Here is a 23813-nt window from a genome sequence, read left to right on the forward strand (position 1 = left end):
GTTTCCTGTCAATATGTGATGTTGTATAAGAAGAGAAAGGGGTTTACCAGTCTTTGTTCTGATGATACTTCCAGATTGCGTTGATCAGCCTTGTTGCTGCCATGCAATAAAAATAAACTTTGGGACAGTGTTTTTCATATTGGTATATTTTCCTCCCATCTCAAGGACAGGAGAAACTACATTGCTGTTGCTCTGTGGATAAACTCTACCCACAGCCTTCTGAGAATTACTTCACTGGAAATAATCACAATTTTGAAAAGAATGAGTGGAATTATTTTATATATTTATCCATTAACCTTGAATTGAAGTTTAAGTGTCACTTCACGCTGCAGACTCAAGTGATAAGTGGAAAGGGTATTGAAGCATTCAGTGGTGGGCAGTTAGGTGAGTCACAAATGGAAAGTGGATGAGTTTTATGTTCTGACCTTCGATATTATCCAGATTAATGTAGCTGTACATAATATTTGAGTTAATGTTATTAAATTAGATATCAAATATATTACGTTGCTGTAGTATACATGAGGGGCAGCTTATTCATGAATGGCAATATGGTAGTTCAACAGTTAGGGTGCTGGGCTTGTCAATTGGAAAGCTAGTAAACCAGGTTCAAAGCCTGAGCGCCACATGGTGGGGTGAGCTTTTATCCTCAGCCTAGCTCTTGCCAATTGAGCAGTTCTAAAGCATGCAATTACAAGTACATAAATAGGTACCACTTCGGTGGGAAGGTACCCACTCCCCATGATGTCATGCTGGTCACATGACCGTAGAAATGTCTTCAGACAGTGTTGGCTCAATGGCCTTGAAACAGAGGTGAGCACTGCCCCCAGAGTCAGCAACAACTAGCGAAGTAAAATCCTGAGGGACTCCTTTACTTTTACTTTACTTATCCACGAATGGTATATGGGTGTGACATTATGTTATATATGAAGGTATACGGTATATTTCATATAAGTTGAAGAATTTGGATATAATTCTTAAAAATATGAGAATTGTAATTTCTTAGAATATGTAAAATATTGTCTTGAAGCTATATACTATATATATATATATTCTTAAGTTTTTGCGGGTACTTACATGTATGGTATTCAGTTTTGTTCAGGTATTTTCCGGCGTCATTATAATGTATAATGCAATATAATGATGTGGGAAAATACCCTAACAAAGCTGAATACCATACATACATACATACATACATACATACATACATACATACATACTATGATATATTATGTATATACTATGTATGTACTATATATTATGCATATACTATGTATATACTATATAGTCAGAGATTAAAGTCACACATGAAAACCCTGGGTGCAGTAATGAGAAAGCTCTAGAATTGCTAACTAATTGTAACTGTTAATGTGACAGAAGAAGGCAAAAACAATTATGAATGGATAATGTGTGTGTGTGTGTGTGTGTGTGTGTGTATGTGTTAATACTCAAATTAATACTCTAAAAAACTATTTTTGGAGAATTCACTCAAATGCATTCCAAGGCTAAGAAGGGCTCTCTTCTAGAAAAACCTGAGCACCCCTGCTCTGTTTTAGGCTGGAACTTGTACAGCAAAGAGCAAACAATCAAACAAGTGTCTGCTAATTGTTGACTATCACAAGACTTTTGCAGTAGATATAACGTATGCCTTGACCAGGTTGCTCATGTTCATTATAAACACCCTTCCTGAACTATCTGCACATTTGGAGATAAAGTAGAATCTATTAAAATGAGTTGAAGTGTATCTTTTATTGAACTCTGTCTGCCTCTCCTCTTCTTTTTCCTACTCTCTCTCCCACAGCATCCTCTTCGCAGACATTGAGGGTTTTACCAGTCTCGCTTCCCAGTGTACTGCTCAGGAGTTGGTCATGACACTGAATGAACTCTTCGCCAGATTTGATAAGCTTGCTGCTGTAAGTAGGGTTCATCCTTTGCTTCCTCAATTATGGTGGTGTTGTATTTGGTCTATTGCAAATTGTCCATTGCCTTCAAAGGCAACATGTCAAAATCCTGGATCGTGAAATAAAAGTACATTCCCCCCCGCTTGTTTTGCAGGAGAATCACTGTTTACGTATAAAAATCTTAGGTGACTGCTATTACTGTGTATCTGGATTACCTGAGGCCAGAGCAGATCATGCACACTGCTGTGTTGAAATGGGAATGGATATGATAGAAGCCATTTCGTAAGTATACATATCCCCAAGGTGGAGCAATGACCATATATCAAATGATTATTCCAAATGCTTTAAAACTTTGGTTTCTGAAATTCCCAGTCAGCAGTCTGATAGGAATTCTAGGTTTTGTAGTGGTGCCACATGATAAGGCACCAGATTGGAGAGGTTAGATATAGACTGATGTTTAATAACACCCTCAGTTGGAATGCTCATTCAGTAACAATGCAAATGTATACTGGCACCATTTTCCATAATGTTGTATGGTGATGTGACGTAGCAATTAAAGGGATGGATTGATGCTGTAGAAACCTTGTTTAAACATGGAGATTAGTAGATAACTTGGAGCTCAGTCTGGCCTACCTCCAAAGCAGTGGTGGGATTCAAAATTTTTTACTACCAGTTCTGTGGGCGTGGCTTGGTGTGGGCATGGTGTGGCTTGGTGGGCGTGGTGTGGCTTTGTGGGTGTGGCTTAGGCATGGCAGGGGAAGGATACTGTAAAATCTCCATTCCCACCCCACCCCACTAACCTGCTTTCCAGCTCCGTTCTCCTGTGCAGGGCAACAAAAGAAGACCCAGCCAATCAGCTGGGACTTGGGAGGCAGGGGCCAGTCAGAGGTGGTATTTGCCAGTTCTCCAAACTACTCAAAATTTCCACTACTGGTTTTCCAGAACAATCTGCTGAATGCATCGCTGCTCCAAAGGTTATTATAATGAAAATTTTTAAAAAGGAGTGAGTGCTTATGGGTTCCTTAGAGTAAAGGCAAGATAAAAATATAAAAAATAAATCCTAATATCAGTAATAATCATGAACTTGTTTCATATCCAGTTCTTCAAAATGTTACATTGATGACAACTTTGTCAATAGAAGCTTTTGACCTGAAGTAGATATTATTTAGAGGCCCAGTCTGAATCTGGATGACACTTAGATTGAAATCTTGCTCCACATCAATATCCACATTTCCCCTCTACAGGTAATCCTCGACTTATGACCACAATTGAGCCTAAAAATCAGTTGCATTTTACAGCCTATTTTGCCACAGTTGTGCATATCACTGCAGTTTTTAAATGAATCATCAGTCATTAAGCAAATCTGGTTTCCTCATTGGTAGAAGCCAGTTGGGAAGATCACATGACCCCAGAACAGTATAACTGTCATTAATTCAATGCCAGTTGACAAGCAACCAAATTTTGATCATGTGACCATCAGGATGTTGCAGTGGTCGTACGTGTGCAAATCAATGATAAGTCACTTTTTTCAGTGCCATTCAGTGCCATTTTTCAGTGCCATTCAGTCACTAAATGAATGGTTATAAGTCAAGGACTACCTATACTCTGATACATAGCTAAAATTGTACCAACTGGAGCTGTGAGGGGTTTTGCTTAGCTAACAATTTGCTTCACATAGCATAAACCATGCTAAAAACATTTTCTGGCATCTATTCTATATGAACACAGAGTCAGAAAATCTGCAGGTAGGTTGGCTTCCATGTAAGCCATAATAATAGGCTATGCCCACCCCAGTTAAATTCCCTCAAGGCTAGATTGATTCCAGGGCATGCCAAATCTCAAAAGGCATGTGTGTGTGTGTTTGTGTGTGTGCACGCGCACACACACAGAGTCCGGAAATTGCAATCCCATCATCTGGGAAAGACACTAGAGTTGTTTTGACCTATTATGTTATTGGATACCAAAAGGTACCTTAAAATTAATGTAACACAAGTATTTGATTGATTGTTTACTTCCATTAATTTTAATAGAATGTAGAGGCACCCTACTTTTTCTAAATTTCACCTATTATTTCAGGGAAACTTGTAGATTTCTGTTCAAAGGTAAAGAATTTAATAACTTTCTAAATTCTTACTCTTTTTATCAACTAATTGCTAAAAGTTTGCAAGGCAAAAAAAGCTGTGTTAAATTATCAAAAGAGCTTCCTGAACGGTCCAGCAATTATAATGCCTCACAGTTCAGCTTTTTAATCTTTATTACTTTCATTTATCTGAAAAGCATTTTCTCTTCATCAGGGAAGACGGAGGAGTAGTGAGAACAGAAAGTCTCTCACTCCAGATTTAGAATGAGGTAAAGATTGTTAAATAATTTTAATCCCACACAAAACAGGAACCAGGTTTTTTGAAAGCTGACAAGGGACAATTTGTAAACAAAGAATGGAGTACTCCTCCACACCTATTTCCAACTCTTGTTGTAAACATAGTGCAAGTCTTTGCAAATGCCACATACTTTATTAACAACCTCACTAAACTCCATTTAGACCTCTGGATTGTGTGACAGGCCCTTTTCTATATATACCATCACATACACATCAAAGGAACAGAACTGGATGAGATGTTAGAATGCTACTTTGTGAGAACCTGTTAATGATTAACCTTAAACATTTCATCCGTGTTCATTATCATTCTATTCCATTGGATAAATTGTATTCTTTTTGTAAAGCCTCACATTTTAAAAATACTGTTACTAAAAGATGGTTCTTTTTTTTTTTTAGGCAAAAAAGTTACCGTTTATTTTTAATAACAATTGCTTCAAAGTATTATATTCTCACAAGAAAAAAAATCAAATTAAATTTTTTTTGTCCAATTGAATGAAATTGACCACTGAAGAGTAACCAAATTTCTGCTATGATTAGTACCAAAAACTTTCCAGGATCATATGGGCGCTCAATATTAACTCTGAAGCTGAGCCCACAGTTATAAATAGATGATATCATTTTTATTCCAGGACTTGATTGTGGTTAACAAATATGCTTTTGGCATTATTTAAAGCTAGAAAATTAAAACCCTGATCATAAGGGAGCTGTACTTGAACAGAATTTTTTACTTTCATAAAGAAATGGTCATTAATGTATTAATATATTTAAAATATTTAAGTGGAAAGTAGGCATTTCTGTATTAATATATCAATTTTGGTGCAAAATTAATTTTACAATATTAATACTTCCCCACAAACCATTAGATATTCATCTATCTTTTAATATCCTAATTCATCTGAGTATTACTATTGAAATATTCTTATGCCTTAAACAGGATATTTTCCAGGAGGCAATAATTTCCAGGTATATATGGTAAGAGATTCTGGACAATAAACAACAACTATTTGCTCAGAAATGTCTTGTTGACTAGGATAATATTTCATTTATTCAGCGTTACTATTTACGCAGTATAATACTTTCAGATTGAAATAAAAGTTTTCTTAATCATCATTGGAAAAAAATTGCATATAATATCTTATATTTAAATTTAAGACTCCCTGAATTTCACCAGTTTGTTTTATTAGACATGCCAACAATTCCAGCATCAAATTAAAATTAGAGGAGATAAAGAACATATTTGATATAGTTTAATCACTAGCCAGATGTACCTATTAGGACATATTTGATATAGTTTAATCACTAGCCAGATGTACTTATTAGTAATTACATAAACAGATGAATTATAATAATACATTGTTAATTTGAACCCAGAATTAGATTTGAATCAAATCAAAGCCTGCATAGAGTGAGGTCAGCCCAAATGGTTGATGTTTATTTGCATGCAAAGCTATTACAGAAACCTCAAGTCTTGTATTGACTGAGACACAATGCTTTTTTTTGAGACTGACTGTTTAGGATGAATTGTTAGAGGGAATACCTTCTGTAATCTTTCTAACATAACTCCACAAATCTTAGTGTCAAACAGCTAACAGAGATTCTAGATGTGCAGTGGATCTTCGCCACCTTTCAAAATTATAGTGATGTATACAGTACCTGGCAGATCTTTAATTTCATAAAAAGTTTGTATTATTCTCAAAGGTATAACTTTCTCCATATAATTTTTATATCAGTGTATTGTTTTCTATGTGACCCACGACCCTTCCAGATTTCCTGTAGTGTTTGGAATGCAATTAAATAACCTGGCAACACATTTGCTAATTCTTAAAGATTTGTTGCTTTAAACAAAATCTGCTCATTAGCCACAACTACAAAGCACATTTTAAAATAACATTCAAGAAGTTAAATGGGATTAATTTGCCATAATAGCTGTAAATTGTTTTCAAAGAATCCCTTCTTAAGGGCATTATTTTACTTAGTTGCACATGTTTCTAGCAAGTGGCCCATAATTACTTTCCCTGATTTTTCTACTTATTCTCAGTACTGTTGTTTTCGTTCATGCAAAAGGTCTGGGATAAATTAATAATGATAAAAATGACAATAGTCTATGCTCATGCAGATAAGCAAGTAGCACCCATAGATTCCATAGATCTCCTTTTCAAATTAGATTTCCTTTCCTCCATAGAGTTCATCCATATATTTCCTTTTTACATCCACATCCTGGGTATTGCGACTGCATAGGAGAGACCAGTGTATAGCAGTGATTGGCCACTAAGGAATTATCTGCAAAATTATATAAGTTAATAATGCAGTAATGAGTAATGATCCTCTGTCCAATGCATGAAGCTAACAATTAATCCAGCTGTCACCAGTGTATATATCTATCTTTTAAATAGTACAATTGTGAAAGGGAAGGACTAAGCTGTGTTTGAGGGATCTACTGCAAATTCTTGTTTTATATATTTGTCTTTCATCTTCTTTGAGAACTTAGAAAGACAAAGATAGATGCCATCAGTTCCTTTAATTCTATCACTGTGTAAGGACTTGTGCATTTTACTAATGCATTTGCAGAGATAACTGATAGATTGTTAGGATCTGAGGAAGCTGGTGTTATCCTCTAATGTCCCCATTATGTTTGAAATATATAAAGAGCCTTGGTGGTACAGTGGTTAGTGCTGTACTGCAGGCCACTTCTGCTGACTATTGGCTGTTCAAATCCCACCAGGCTCAAGGTTGACTCAGCCTTCCATCCTTCTGAGATGGGTAAAATGAGGACCCAGATGGCTGGGGGCAGCATGTTGATTCTGTAAAACTGCCTAGAGAAGGCTGTAAAACACTATAAAATGGTATATAAGTCTTGTTGCTATTGCAAAATAGACATGGTCAACTTTACTGAATTTGTATGAAGATCTGTTTTAGCCAGTATATTGCATAAAATTCTTATGTAAGAAATGCTTAAGGCATGACCACAGAATCTTTCTGTAGTTAAGGATTTTTTTCAAGGATTTTTTTTGGGAGGGGGGGTAGTGTTTAAAAATCCTTTAAAATGTGTGTGTATGTCTATGTCTGTAAAAAGAAAATATGAGGGTCATATGTTTCCTGAGGGCTATAAGTTTTCCATTTGTGGCTTAAGAATTGGAACATTACAGTAGTCTGTAATGATCTGCTCTATCAATAAATTGCATTTTGCAAGAAGGTGGCAGGACCTGGAGAGAATCTAAGGATACAGATTATGGTCACAAAGTTATATACTTGATATGAGAAAGAATCTGCCCTACGAGATATGTTTTGTCCTTTGAAAAGGACTGTTAAACCCCAGGTTGTACAACAATACTAATCCTGGCCAATACAATACTAAGCAGCTATAGCAACATTTTCAACTAATCATTTAAGGTCTTCCAAGGGCAAGAGTAATCTTAACAGATTTCTCCCTAATCCTGAGATATAATCTGCTTTCAAATTGTTGTGTTCCTCCTAATAAACATTTGTTCTCGAAATCAAAATTCCACAAAGGTTACACATGATAATTTTGGGAGCAATCTTTTAAAAAACATTGGACCCTGTTGGAACAACTAAAGAAGAAATAACTGTTGGTCAATTATAACAGAACTCTAGATATATCACACTGAAGCAGTTGTTTCACATATGTATTGTGTTTCATATGTGGGAAGTTTGATGCTGGGGTAGTATGAACAAATGGGGCTCTGTAATCACTTTCCCTTCTGTCTTTGCAACATGGCTATTAAAGTTCATTAGAATCGGCAAGTTATGGCTGGCTTTGAAATGGAAACCAGAGGGTTGTGTATGCTTTTTGTTTTGTCTTTGCCACTTGAAAGCTCACTGACTTCATCTTCTGAGAACACCTCTGACCCGCTTGTCTAGCTAGCCTGCCATTTTTTTTCTGTCTGATTGAGTTGAATTGCAATCTTTACGTATATTTAGGCAAAATCGGCTATTATAAATGTTTACATTCCTTTAGTTTTATTTGTCTGGGAATGGTCTTTCTTTATCCCTATGTCTTTCCTCAGATTAGTACGAGAAGTGACGGGTGTCAATGTGAATATGCGAGTTGGAATCCACAGCGGGAGAGTCCACTGCGGAGTTTTGGGCCTCAGGAAATGGCAGTTTGATGTGTGGTCAAATGATGTCACGTTAGCCAATCACATGGAAGCCGGTGGCAAAGCAGGGTAAGAGCTCTCAGTCAGAATGCAGATCAGTGGAAATATTTCCATCTGTCTCTATATCAGAGAGGAACACTTGGCAAACTCCAAAGAATTGCTAGAGCCACATAGTGCTTTCACATGTTCTTACTAAATTAAGGAGACTGAAACACATCTCTCTGAGTTGCTCTTTATAAACCAGCGATTCAGGCAGTTCCTTTGATTGGAGAAATATTCCATGAAACATAGATTTGTGCTATGTTTTCACATTCAGGTATCCCTCTTAGAAAAGAGAGACAAAATTGGTGAAATACGTGTATTTTTCCATGAAGAAAACTTCACCAACACAAATAGATGTTTTCTTTTAAATTGCCCATATAAGGACTTTTGCCCTGCACAGTGGAGAAAAAAATTATCATGGAAAAAAAAATGTAGTTGTAGGGTAGCAATGCAGTGCAATCTAACCCATTCTAAAATTTTTACTACTTGATTCCTGTTACTAACAAATGAATATTACAATTTGATTGTCTTTTGTCTGTGATCAAGGCGAATCCACATAACAAAAGCTACGCTAAACTACCTGAATGGTGATTATGAAGTGGAGTTGGGCTTTGGAGGGGAACGCAATGCTTACCTCAAGGAGCATAGTATAGAGACTTTCCTCATTGTCCAATGCAGCCAAAAACGGGTAAGAACCAAATAGGATTGAAGTAATCATTACTGAAATGGCATATAGCAGAGTGTTACAGCTGATGAGTCATTATAATAAGTTTGTATACATTCATAGTCTTTTTATTCTGTTTGCATTCTGTCTGAAATGTTTGCCCCTAGGATGAAAAGGATATTGACAAATCCCATCCAGTGCAGGAAATTTCTATTTCAGCTCCTCAATCTCTACTTTTCCATAGAAGATTGGGGAACTAATATTTGAATTATTTTATAGAGATTTCCTTCTCCAATCAGAAAGCTCTGCCATACTTTAAATTATTCTGAACATGTGACATCTATATAATGAAATGTTAAGGCTTTCATTACTGTTTTAACCATCTCTTCTGAAACTCAAATCATTCTGATTTCAGAAAGTCTAATATTGAAAGTTGTAGGTTTATAAATTTAGCACAAAATTATAAAAATTATCCACCAATAAAAATGAGTCAATATTTATTAGACTTTTTAAAATATATTCCTTTATTGTTACTCATTGTTGGGGAAATTCACATTCTCGGGGTATTTACAAAGCACCCCATCCCTATTTGGTTAACATAAATTTTGTGAGGCATTTTTGTTTAGTTTTATAAATAAAATGTTATAAATAAAATGTTGCTACGTTTCCTTTTTTTTCTTCTGCTGCGAGACAATAGAGGAAAATTCTTTTGCATATTTACATGAACTGAGTGCCAATGTAAATTGTACCAGCAACTCTAGCTTCCATTATCCCCTCCATTAGAGTTTTTAACTTGCTAATCTTCTGGTCTGTAATTCTGTGGTGTTTAGTTGTTCAGTGTGCACATTGCTTCATAATATATAAATATTTCTTTTTCTAAAGTGATGACCTTATTTAGTTTCATGTACATACATAGTCTCTTCTGGAAAAGAAAATAGCTACTGGCTACTCTGAAGGTCACTTATACTACTAGAATTTGACTTTATAATATAATAAATCTCCCACAGTAGAGCAAAAGGCACACGGAGAAAGAAAAGGAAGTTCTATAAATAGCCTCAAGCATGACTTCAGCTGTTTTCCTTATGGTATAGATTTATAACCGGTGAGGGCATTACTTAATTTCTGACCCCTGGTAAAAGTGCTTTTCTTTCAACCATGTTTGCTTCTGAATAATGCAATATTTCTTAGATGGCATTCTAGGTTTACTCCCATAAATAGTCTGGGCACCTATATGTCGCCACACAAATTATTTAGAATTTTTGAATTCCTCTTTTCCTATTTATAAAGGAGAAAAATCTACTTGAACGTTGTGACTTTTATAAATATTGCATTATTATGTTGGAAGACTTGAGGTTCTTAAACAGATACTTCTTCATGATAAACCTGGTTTATTTAATTGTGCTTCTTTGTAATCATTGCCCTAAGTCCAGAATGAAACTACCATTTTCCGAACTCACTTCTCAACTTTTTGAAAGATAGTTGAGATCAGTCTTAGGAGTGGAGTAAGTAAGTTTTCAGTTTCTAATTCTTAATGCCAGACAAAATGAGTTGCTACAAGGGCTACATTTTTCAAGAGAACTATGAACACACTTGCCAGCAATCTGAATTTGGGAAGGCTTTTGCAGAGAAGTTTTACAATTCCCAGCAACACTGGCAAGTATGCAGAGTGAGCTTTATTTGGTGCAAGCTGCTTGACCTGCAAAAAGTGCACACATTTTCCCATAGTGTATTGACTGAATGGAAGCAAGCAGCATGGCAGGATCTGTTCATGACCCAGAATATGCAGAAGTTTTTCTTATTAGCTTGAATAGTTATTCTCGTTTTTGCCATAGCAACATAATGAGCCTTTCCCCCCATGCCCCTCCCTTGTCTTTTCTTAGTTTCATTCCATATAAGAACAATCGATAAACATTCATTTGCAGTAAGGGATTTTTCCTTTTCTGACATGAACCTATTGTTTTCCATTACTCATTTCATAAAGCAAGCCATCAGTAGTGTTTAAACTTCAAATATTTTTAGATAAATAATGTTTGCAGAATAGTATTTGCCATAGAATAATGTTTTGTTTTTGCTTCCTTTTTTGGCATCTAATGAGATATATTTTTTGAAATGTGTAGATTTAGAATCAGTTTTAGCTGGAGGGCAGCAGATGGGCTAGGCATATAAAATAAATCACTGTGGCTATTTCAAAATGTAAAAAAAAATTAACCAAATACATAATCTAAAAATGATTTCATGTTATTGTATTTTTAGAATCTCCAAACCTCTGTGTTGGTGGTTATCCAATGTTTTTCTTATTTTCTGGCACAAAAGGTCTATAGCTGGAGCTGTTATAGAGTACACAGTGCTTCTAATATAGCTATATAGAAGTAAAGAGCATGAATAAGATTTTCCATGAATTGGTTTTTGGAATTTTCCTGTTTTATTGTGGTCATGTTTAGATTATTTGAATAAACATTCACTATGGGTGAAATCATTCTGGCGTTTTTTTCTTATACAGTAGTTTCAAAGAAAATCATCATAATCATCATCTGTATAAGTAACACATCAACATATAAGGACCTGTCCAGGGGTGGGATACGACAAAGTTAATTACCGCCGAGGTTCAGTGATTTATGATGTGCTTCACTGTGCGCGTGCGCTTGTAAATCGTCATCAACACGCTGCGTGCAGAGAAGCAGCCTTTGAAACAGCCCTCTTTTCCTGCTTTTTTAACTGCAGCTGTGCCTCGCACGGCAGCTGAAGTTGAAAAATCAGGAAATAAAGATCAGGTAAGAGCCCGGGTAGGCGGGTGGGCAAAAACATCATCAGACATAGAACTGGTTCTATGTCTGCTGCTCTTCAGAGCTACTGATTCTACAAAGCCTGACAGAACTGGTAGAATCCCATCTCTGGACCTGTCCCTTCTAAATACCTCAGTATTTAATTGGTGTACCTTTGCACCAATAATTTATGTTGCCCTGAATTATATGCTAACATGAAACATCAGAAATCCATCTTTCCATAGATTTGGAAGGATTTTATTTCACCTAAATCAGAAAAATTAGGATCATTTTCTTCACTATTTTAACTTGTGTTCCTAATCTGTTTTTTTGTGGTGCTGTTTTTGATAGGTTGGACTGTTTTTTCCCCTTTGTCTAAAGATAGATGCAAAAAACACAAGTTAAGTAGTTCTGCTTTCCCCCTGTTGCTTGTCACCTTCTTACCACTTTCTCCCAGCAATGAACCAATTGTTTCCTCAACTTTTTTCTTGTCTTTAACATATTGGAAGAAGCTTTTCTTGGGTTTTTTTTTTACTTTTGTCACAAACCTTAGCTTTCCTCACTTCATCTTTGCAGGCTCGGGCTATTTGCTGATACTCTGCCTTAGTTGTGTGCCCCTCTTTTCACTTTTTATACTTGTCCTTTTTGTCCTTCAGTTTATCAGAGAGTTCTTTATGCAGCCATGCTGGTTTCTTTTGGGAGCTGTTGTTTTTCTTCTCATTGGTCATTAGTAAGGACACAAGATTCTTAAACTTGCAGTACTACTAGATCTTACCTATTATGTTGTTAAGAGTCTTTTACTACTAATTCCAAACCTCCTTCTGTATTCTGTCTCCTAAATCCTATAATCTGTACTGTGTTCTGCCTTAGCTTACTTCTTAGCTACATCTAAAGCTACTCTGCTTTCTTCTTTCTGTGTCTTCTTGATCCTCTCTTTCAATGTCAATGATTCCTGCACAGCTGAGCTCCTTTCTGAAGGACTGGCTTGACTGATCTACAAGGGTGGGTTCATAAGGTAATGGGTGCAGGAGATGCAGATATTCTAGCTCTGTGTGGCATTTCTTCCACACATCAATGCTTTTCTCTCCCTTATGCATATTTCCATCTGAGCGAACAGGAGCTTGAAAATTGGATCATTACCAGGGGTGGGATTCTACCGGTTCGGACCGGATCAGGAGAACCCCTTGTTCCCATGTTCAGCTTGCTCTGAACCAGTTCACTGTGACAAGGAAGGGGGCCTGCCCGCCCGCCTCTGCTCTTTCCTTTGCTTTATGCCTTTGTTTAGAACACAGCTGATTCGCGCAGCAGAAAGGTTTGCTGCGCCTCAGCTGTTTTGTTCACAGAGGCGGCAGTTGAAGGTAAATATGGGCTTGCCTTTTTAAAATGTGGAGCGTACGAATCACCAAACCGGTTGTTATACTGGTGGAATCCCATCTCTGATCATTACCCAGATTGGTTAATTGTTACTTTATATACTCTTACATAAGTTTACTCTAAAGGGGTTGTTTATCCCCAAGTATCCTAAACCAATATGCAGAGAATTATCACCTGAAACATTCGAGGTACCAAATTTGATAGTCCATTATAAAGTCTCTTTACCTATTTAATATATAAATATTATATAGTCTCCACACCACACCACCCCAATTGGTTAGGACTCCACAGAGATACAAGTATGGATAAGTCTGCATTATATTAAGTTTTCCATTTTCCTGAGTATCTTTGACTAAGAAACTGTACTCTAAGAAAAAGCTTCCCAAACTGTGTATCTCAAAAACTAGCAGTAGGACTGTGCTGATTTAGATGGCCTTTTCCATGTATCCTGCTGTAACCAGCCATGGCCAAGATAAGTGTCCCTGAAGTAGAGAACTATGGGTAATACATTTCAGTATTACAGGATTCGGAGAGAGAATACAGCCCCAAAGATGCAAATTTAAAATGTAATTGTTTTTATGAATTAAAAGCGAAAATCTGTTCTCTAGAAATGTAAAGAATATGCTGTATACCACAATTAATCCAACTATTGTGTATATTGTATAGTCTAATGCAAACTGAGAATTAACTAACTGTGTGTATATTTAAGTTTTGTTTTAAACTTGAAATGGCTGTAAAAACTGTACTTTTGCACAGAGAACAAAGGAAAAGTTTGCCTTACTTCTTTGCCTGCTGTCCCTTTTCTGTACTTACAGTTTTTCTAGTCTTCCTCTCATGCACACATACAGATGAGTACAATGATTTTTCTGGTCTAGTAGAAAGGATAGGAATTTATAAAACATTTTACATTGGAAATATTTTGAGCTTGAAGTACCCTATTTTGAGCTGGTTGTGGCAACCTTTTCATGGCCTGATTATGACTTTGAAACAAGGTCATTTTGACCTTTGCAAACTGAAAATGTTTTGGGTATCCCAAGAAAAGAGTTTTTAAAATAATTAATAATGATAAAAACAGCAGTATAATTATGGTGAAAACAAAACAAAAACTCTATTTTCCAAGAAAATCATAAATGAAGGAATGTCTAGATAGGCAAAATTAACAAAAAATTAATTGGCTATTATAGTGGCGGAGGGGATTAAAGACAAATTAGGAAGCAAAATTTAAGTTTTTTCCCAGATTAATCCCTGTTTGTATGCTGAATTTCATTTCTACAGTGTAATGGTTGAAAATTTTATTCTTTATCTCGTTTCCTTTTTCTAGAAAGATGAGAAAGCAACAATAGCAAAAATGAATCGCCAGCGTACTAATTCTATTGGTCACAACCCACCTCACTGGGGAGTAGATCGCTCTTTTTATAACCACTTAAGCACCAGTCAAGTTTCTAAAGAGATGAAAAGAATGGTAAGGATGTTCAGATCTATGGAATATTACTGCCATTGTTGGCAAATGTATGAAGTGTACATATGGATTCCTCAATTTCCTTGATATTCTGTTTCCCTGAATTGTCCTTACTCATGAAAGTAATTTCTATTTTATTATTCTGACCATTATGCGTTGTTGCAAGTTGCCAGAAAGAGCTTCTGGTGATTCCCCTTCCCCTCATATATGTATAATATCTCTGTCTTTATACTGAAATGAGTTGCTTTGTGAAAATTAATTAAAGATTGAAGTTTAGAAATTGCCACAACCACACTAGTTCTCGCTTGTCACACCTATTACAAATGGGTGACTAAGACTGAGAGAGATTTACTTAGATTCACTGCATGAAATAATTTCTGAGATGTAAATTGCATCTAGCAATATAGTTCATGATTTGAATAGCCATATTTAGGAAAAAAGCATCGGAAGAAACAATGGGAGAAAACTTTAACAGTGTACCGTAAAAAAACTAAAAGAGGCAAGCATTCATTATTCAGTATGCGTATCTTGTCCTGTAGCTGATACTACACAGATCATAACTTATAGATCAGCTCCTCACGGAGAGAGAGAAACCATCCAAATTAAAGAAAAAATGGTGTTGTGGGGATTTGCTAGACATACTTTAGTCATAAGCTAGGCCTTTATGGGTGATAACTTCTTGTTTGATTTTGAAAGCATGTAATATGCTTATGGATATCAGGAATCATTGTTAAAACCATCTTCTGAAGCCCCAATTCACAAAATATTAATATGTTATCATTCTTTGTTATCTTTAGAGATACAAATAGGAGAGTAAATCCACAGGTTATTGTATACAAAAGGTGCTTTATCTCCATAAATGCAGTCTTTAAAAAGAAGTGTCTGTTCAATTTAAAATGCTTCACAAGAGCCTGCATTGGTTATGAAATTCAATTATTTCGCATAAGCTCCGTTTTGTTTGGCATATTAACTATGCATTAACAAAATACCCAATAAATCGATTTTCCTTTTAATAATGTATCTTTGAAATTTGGTTAGAAAACGACTTTACAGGATATGTATTCACTGCACCTTGCAACAGATCTAATTTTAAAAGCAGATATTCAGTAGGGAAATGCAAATTATGTCATTAACTTTTTGCAGGTATGAAATGCTATATGTTTAAGCTGAACATTGTAAACACTTTGTAATTGCATTTCTTTCTGCACATGATGCAAAAGTTTTAATTACTTGTAACACTGGTTCTTTTTAGAGAGTAATAGACATTCATTTAGCCATTGACTTATCAGTATGGAATGTACAAAATGTTTATTCCAAAATACTTGCAAATAACTAATATCTGCCTTAGCAAATAGTGTTAACTATATATTTAAAAAAGAATATAGACTGAAAATAACCCAAACCCCATTTCAATACTGATAGTAATCCGGGAACTAGAGCAGGATCCATTGGCAGTTTTGACAATTAGTATTCTACAGATAGCATATTTATTAGCGTCCATTTAAGTTCTGGATAATTGAGGAGACCCAGACACTTAAAAGGATTATCTTTCAATGACGAGCAATTGCTTTTTCCAATGTAACTTAGAGACTAGAAATTTTGGATGTTCAACTACAAACTTAGAGCCTAATCAGAAATGTGGCCACTATGCTGCACCCAACAAACTGATTTGCACAATATACAATGAGAGTTTGCTTTTAGAATAGGAGAAACATCATGATTCTTTTTCAACAAAGGGCTCTTATAGCGTTCTAAATTCAGTTTTCCTTTCCCAAACAGTTCTGTTCAACAACCTGATTGTTCAAGAGTATCTTGTTAAAATTATCTTTAAAAAAATTAAAAGCATCTTTTCTGATTTTCTTTGTTTCCTTGACAATCTGCAAAAGAGGCATAAGGAAACATTTGCCTTCCAGTTGTTACTGCTGTGCCATTCCTAGCAGCCTTAGCCTAGTTAGTGTTTAAGTGACTATGGAAATTCAAAATCTAGAGGTCATAAGTTCCCCCATTCTGCTTTAAGGAAAAGAAAGCATTTATTTAAAGTAGATGTAAACTAATGAGTTAAAAATTATTATTATCTCTTTCTGACATTAACAATTTCCCAATTTTAAATAATATAGCTATTGCCCAATTAGCAATGGAAAGAATTCAACTACTGCAAGAAGCTAAAAAGTAAAGTAAACTGAATACCATAATTCCATTCAATTGTACAATCTAAATTAGCAAGTTATAGCCTATGTATTTATATAATGTATAAGAATTACTAATTGAATTATTATAAACAAAAGAAATACATGTTTGCATATAACAACATCTAGAAAGGCACCTGACACTGTTCATTAGTTCTCACACTGCAAAAGTAAGAGGAAAACACATTCTGGAATCTTCTTCCAGCCAGAGAAAGAAGGACTGCTGAGTCAGTTATATTCCAATAAGAGCACTGGTTGGAATTTTATGTATGGAATTTTCAGTTTTATTCTGGAATTTTATTTATGCAATTTTAAATTTTATTCTGGAATTTCATTTATGGAATTTTAAATTTTATTTTGAAATTTTATTGTTGGAATTTTAAATTTTATTCCAGTATTATCAAACTCTTACTTTTACCTCCACCTTTCCACTTCACTGTTTCTTTGGGTATTTTTCAGTACTATTAGTTATTTCAATCAAAAATAGTATGAAAATATTATTGATAAAATACAAATGAAGTTAAGATTGAAATGTTAAAATTCAGCACTAAAAATCATACCAAAGAAAGATGTATACACACACACACAAACACACACACAAAAAGAGGCTTAAGAATCTTGGGGACCTGGTGTTTCTCAGGAAGAATAAAATGTTAAAAAATAAATTCTTTGGAAACTAGATTATAAATCACACAGGTTTCAGATTTTAGAGAATTTGTAGATGACTTTGGCAGTCCAATGTTGGAAAGTGTAATCAAAAGCTCCAAACGTTTTAAGAACAGAAACCAATCAGCAACACATGTACAGGTAGCCCTTGACTTACGAACAGAATTGAGCTGAAATTCCTGTTGCTAAGCGAAACAGTTAAGTGAATTTTGCCCCATTTCATGAGTGAATCTCTGCAGTTGTTCAGTTGGTAGCAACAGTTGTTAAGTGAATCTGGTTTCCTCATTGACTTTGCTTATCAGAAGGTCACAAAAGGGGATCATTTGACTCCCTGGGAGACTGCAACCGTCATAAATATGAATCAGTTGCCAAGCATATTAATTTTGATCATGTGACCATAGGGAAAGAATTGCTGCAACGGTCATAAATGTGAAAAACAATCGTAGGTCACTTTTTTCAGTGCTGTTGTAAGTTTGAATGGTCACTAATTTAACTGTTGTAAGTTGTGGTTTACCTGTATGTCTCAATAAATAAACGTGAAAGCTATCTGAAGTCAGATAAATGTTTTGAAAACAGTGGAATGGAATAGCAGTAAGTCCAGTTCAGAGTATCTTTTATTTAAAACAAAAACAAAAAAACAAGGTACTTGCTTCATAAGGCCCTGCACTCTGAGAAAATTGTCGATTTACCCTTTCATACCTCTAGAACTGCACCAACTCCATGTGCATTAAAAGCGTGGGAAACACTTTCCTGAAGGAAAATTGTGCTCTGCAATTGTGAGACTGAGTCCTCTCAGCTCAAAGTTAAGAATACATGATCTCAACCATTCCACTGTATTATAGGTATTAATATGTTTTCTGTATATTCATGATTGTAACATGTTTAATGCCTCTGAGCATTCAAGTTTAGTTCCTGATGACATGCATATGATTTTTCTTTGCAAAATTATGGAAATGAATTACCATTATGTATGTTCCTCCGAGATTTTTGTCTCTTGTTCTCCAGTCTACAGTTCTAGGAATTAGTAGTTTCTTGTCCAAATACTTACAATGTTTTTATTTTTTGAGATAAGCAAATATTAGAGAAATACTGTCACCTAGCTGTGTATACCACAATTACACTTTCCTGTCTTAAGTACATAAGCCAGATGTAAACAGTGTGTGTTGACTGACGTGTTAGTGATTATTTCATGTTTTTTAAGGGATTATCCATACGCTATCTATTTAATATTAGGCACATTAACTATACACGTTAACTATACAGAGCACAAAAAAAGGAAGCATGGCGTTTCTGAGAAAAGAAGATACTCTTAGAATAAATGCAGATGTTGCACATAGCAGCTGACTGAGATAGTAACTCTGTTCCATTAAGTTCAAGTTTGCAAAATGTTCGGTGCCCTGACCTGGAATAGATAATGCTCCATACTCTTGGCAAGACACTTATCAGCATGATATTACAAATGGATGTCCCCTAAGTGTTTTTGCATTAACTCTAATGTATTCAGTGTCATTTTGTTTGGCTAATTAGCATTTCTTTCTCTTCTTTTCAGGGTTTTGAAGATCCAAAAGACAAGTAAGAAAAGGAAACATTAATTATTCTTTTTTATTGAAATATGTGAAGTTTGTCACTGTACAAAATAGAGTACAATCTTATTTTGGTGCTTTTTTTGCTGTAATTTTCTCCATAAATACTTGTTAGAGGTTAGAATACATCATATCACTGTGCTACGGATTGTATCTTTTTTATTTTTTTAATGTAAGCTTTAATAATTAATCATACAGAATCTTAATTTATTTAAAATACACACAAAAAATCAAAAGAAGGGATGATAACTTTAAAATGTTTTTTATAAATGAGGAAGAGTGAAGGGTAGTTGTGGTAAAGAATTTGCCTTGGACAAAGTACCAACTTGCAAATACTATTATTTAATCCTTTTTTAAAAAAAAACATTAAACTAGACCTATATAGTATTTGTTCAGTAAATCTTGATTTTAAAAAGATGGTTTGGTTTTCAAAAAACAGCAAGATTTTTGTAATTAATTTTGTGTACTTAGAGGCCATTTCTTAGGATGATAAGCAAGCAGTTGATTTCATTCCATCCCTCCTTTGTGACACATCTAGAGAAGTCATTTCAAATTGCATAAAAATGGATGACTGAGCAGGAAAGATATAGGAACCCTTTAACTCATCTCTGTATATCCCTATATGTTTGGTCATCTTCCTTGTTGACTGCTGATTATAGTCTATAGAAGACTGTGGAAAATGCCTCCTACATCTTAGAAAGTTAAAGTTTGACGTTTTCAATTTGTACAATAGTTTTTAGATTCATCTGTAAAATGTAATTTATTGGAGATAGTATGTTGAGCTGGTAGTAAATTAGCTATTTCTAATCAAAGTAGAAGAGATATATAGTTCACCAGATCCTAGAATTATATGAATATGAGAATAAGGGTGATAAAAAACATTAAACAGATCTTCCTTTCTTATTATTTTGTCTACCAAGATACCAATTTCCATGAATGTCAAGGGACATATTTACACCAGAAGACCTGAGCATCTTTTTCTTTCTCTTTTTCTTTCTTTCTTTCTTTCTTTCTTTCTTTCTTTCTTTCTTTCTTTCTTTCTTTCTTTCTTTCTTTCTTTCTTTCTTTCTTTCTTTCTTTCTTTCTTTCTTTCTTTCTTTCTTTCTTTCTTGCCATGTAGTTTTGGAAGGAGAAAGCCTAAAGAAATTTGAAAGCAAAAATATCCTTGGCACTCTGACAAAATTATAATTGAAAAGACATGCTGGTAAAACCTAGAATACAAAATGTATCATCATATTGTTGGATAAGTTTGAAAACCGCTGGTTGAATAATTATGACATATTATAAGAGTATATATGCACTTGCTTACCCATAGAAGAAAAAAGGACTCACGGTTCACATAAGGAACTATAGAGATGTATTACATGAGATAATCAATTTAATTTATGAAGGAAAACAGTAATACAATATTTTATAACTTTGAGCCAGTTGATTCCTATCGATTGCACAGGCAACACCTGTACTTTTTTCTAGGTTTGAGAGAGAGGGACTGGCCCAAGGTAACCCAGCTAACCATTGGTGGGATTCAAAAAAAATTTCTATTGGTTCTGTGGGCGTGGCTTGGTGGGCATGGCAGGGGAAGGATACTGTAAAATCGCCATTCTCTCCCCACCCCGCTCTCTTCTTCCCAGCTCTGTTCTCCTGTGCAGGGCAACAAAATAAGATCCAGCCAATCAGCTGGGACTTGGGAGGCAGAGAATAGATGGGGGCAGGGCCAGTCAGAGGTAGTATTTGCCAGTTCTCCGAACTATTCAAAATTTCTGCTACCAGTTCCCCAGAACTGGTCAGAACCTGCTGAATACCACCTCAGGGTAGGACTCTGGTTTCTGGTGCTTTAATCCATACAGCAAACTAGCTCTTGACAATCACATTAAAGTGTTCAAAATTATGGCATTAAAGAGAGATGTTAAAAGTATTTATTCGGGATAAATATAATGTGAATCTAATTTCTTCCTTTTAATATATTTTAAATACATTTTTTATAATTAAAAATCCCATTTATCCCTACCCTTCATAATTCTCCATTTGTTTTAGTTTCATAATAAAAGGTATGTGAATAGTATGGTAACTAACACTGCAGGGAGTTTAATTAGGAAACATTTTCAGAAGCATACCCTTCTGTTGCTAATTTACCATTAACAAGAGAAATTTTTCTAAAAAATTGATGAATTGGGATTGATGCCAATTTAGACTGCCTTAATGTAACAGTCTTTTCTGTTTTGAAAAAAAAAATTGGCTTAAAAGTAGGGTCTTACATTTACAGATGGAACAGTTCCTTTGGATTGCAGAAGGTGTCTGACTAAATAGACCAATTATGTTGGCAGAAAGAAGTGATATTTTTAGATTTCCCCTTCTTATTGCCTTCCAAAAATCAGAGTCTACTTCTACATTGAATCCAATTCAGTGTTTTTAGACCAAAACTCTTTCTTTTGAAATGAACATTATTTTTTATTTTAATTAAAATTCTTGCTTAATAAAAAGTAAGGCATATTTTAATTTTTTTTTTCATGTTACCCAAGAGAATGCTCTACCTGATATTACTTCTCTGTCAACCTGCATCATCCATATTTATGAAAATAAGACTGATTTTAATAAACAAAGAGCATGTTTGGGTTGCTGTTGCCTATATTATGGGTGCCAACTAAATTTGCAATGACAGCTGGCAAATTTCGGAAAGCAGTTATCTAGCATAGGCGAAAAATGGCAGAGAGACAGAACTCCAAAATAATCAGACGAGTGACTGCCTAATTAAAGATATTTGATAGTATTTTTTTTTAATTGTGATGATGCCAAAGAAAATGTAATGAGTGCTACATTGGCTCTGAAAATCTGCAGTGAATAATTGAAGAACTGGGCCAGACTACCATTTATTAAAACATCTTGTGGTTTATACTAAATTACTACCTTCTTAGGAATAAAATAGCTTTTAGAGGTTTCGCAGAAGGTTACGGCAGAATATTTTGAATTCTGTATGGTGTGCAATGGCTATGCCTTTTAATATTTTCCATTACATGCCAACCAGTGATGAATGTAGACTACAAATCTCTTTGTCCTTTCTGACAAAATATGTCTTCAGAATAAAATATGTCTTCAGAATAAAAATAGTTTTAGAAATCTTTAATTAGGTGATTTAAGTGCGCATGAGTACTGGAGTGCCTTGATCTGCTTGTGTCCTTTACAGTTTATAGTATCCTGAAGGAGAGTATGACTGAAGGGGGTGAAGATTCATTGCACAGGTAGTTCTGGACTTATGACCATTCATTCAGCAACTGTTCAAAGTTACGATGGTACTCAATGAATGCTGTTATGTCCAATCCTTGGTGTTTTACGCATCCCAGCATCTCAAGGTCACTTAATTGCAATCTGGGCATTTGAAAACCAGCTGGCATTTATGACTGGGTGCAGCATTTCACTATCACGTGATTGCAATTTGCAATATTCTCTGCTGACTTCTTCAGAAAGTCAATTGGGAAGCCTGCAGGGAAGTTACAAATCACTCTGAAAAGTCACCCTCATCCCAGCCCCTTTCCACTTGGGCTGTGCTGGCCACTCACACACACCTGTGCATCTTTCCAAATAACCCCGAGCCTCCCTCATCACTTGTGCAGCTCTGCTCAACACTCTCTGAGCCTTTCTGCACCTCCTTTGCTCCCTCATACACCTTCCTCAATATGCCTCAATATGCCTTGAGTAGCTCCCCCCACACACACTCTCATGCACACTCCCTTACCCTCATTACACCTCCGTCATGCATCCTCCCTGACCCTTGCAGTCTCACCTATCAACCTGGTTAGAGTAACAACCAGGACAGCCAGGGAGTGTCATTGCAAAGTGATTGTGGCCATGCTTTGTGACAGAAATTCCGGTTCCAATTGCCATCATAGGTCAAGTATTCTATCTTTCTTTCACTTGTTCCAGAGGCAGGCCTAGGGGAGGAAATGATATTACTACCTGGGGGAGGAGATGCCTCCATTGTCAGTTTTGGAATGACAAACCCCAAAAAAGAACTCAAGAGAAGAAAAGTTTGAATAAAGGAGTGAGAGGCTAAATTACATATTGTGGTTATAAATATGGTTGTATTAATTTCCACCACATTTTTGTCAACCCCCTGGATGAGATAGGCGCATTGTGTCTGCTATAGAAAAAGGAGCCAAAGAACTGTAGAATGGGACATAGCAGAGGTGTTCCTTAGAGTGGGATCTTACATCTGGAAAGTTCTAGTCAGTTAAGTAGCAACTTTAAAAAACGTTTTTTGCATAAACACCACTTAATTGGCCTCTACTTTATTCTGTTGTTTCAGGAATATCCAGGAAAACATGAATCCAGAAGATGAGGTAGATGAGTTTCTGGGTCGTGCAATTGATGCAAGAAGTATTGATCGGTTACGTTCAGAACATGTTCGCAAGTTTCTGTTAACGTTCAGGGAACTTGATTTGGAGAAAAAGGTAAACTTCCATAAGAATGTATGGGTCTGTTAAATACTAGCAAGAGCAAACTAGATATCAGGGCAGCAAATTGGTGTGTTTAATCATAGTTCTGTGTAAAAATTCATATGAATGTCCAGAAAAAGTACCTCATGGAATTTTTTAGAACCTCCTTCCATTTGAAAACATAGTTTTACCTCAGTAATTCTGTTGATTTCCCCCCCTCAAAAACCCATTTTCAGTAGACAAATGGATGGAAAATT

The 23813-nt window shown here is 35.4% G+C and overlaps 1 protein-coding gene across 1 annotated transcript in view; it reads left to right on the forward strand.

Moving 5' to 3' along the window:
* ADCY5 (adenylate cyclase 5) overlaps window positions 1-23813 on the forward strand; it is a 220655-nt gene that overhangs the window by 163196 nt on the left and 33646 nt on the right. Inside the window, exons 4-10 of the mRNA XM_026707994.2 lie at window positions 1799-1910; window positions 2053-2180; window positions 8301-8459; window positions 8979-9120; window positions 14554-14694; window positions 19093-19115; window positions 23427-23571. Coding sequence (XP_026563779.1) covers window positions 1799-1910; window positions 2053-2180; window positions 8301-8459; window positions 8979-9120; window positions 14554-14694; window positions 19093-19115; window positions 23427-23571 — 850 coding nt within the window. The remainder of the gene's footprint in view (window positions 1-1798; window positions 1911-2052; window positions 2181-8300; window positions 8460-8978; window positions 9121-14553; window positions 14695-19092; window positions 19116-23426; window positions 23572-23813) is intronic.

The sequence above is a fragment of the Pseudonaja textilis genome, chromosome 1 (genome assembly GCF_049901715.1).
Source record: "Pseudonaja textilis isolate UNSWEBS1 chromosome 1, rPseTex1.2, whole genome shotgun sequence".
NCBI lineage: Eukaryota > Metazoa > Chordata > Lepidosauria > Squamata > Elapidae > Pseudonaja > Pseudonaja textilis.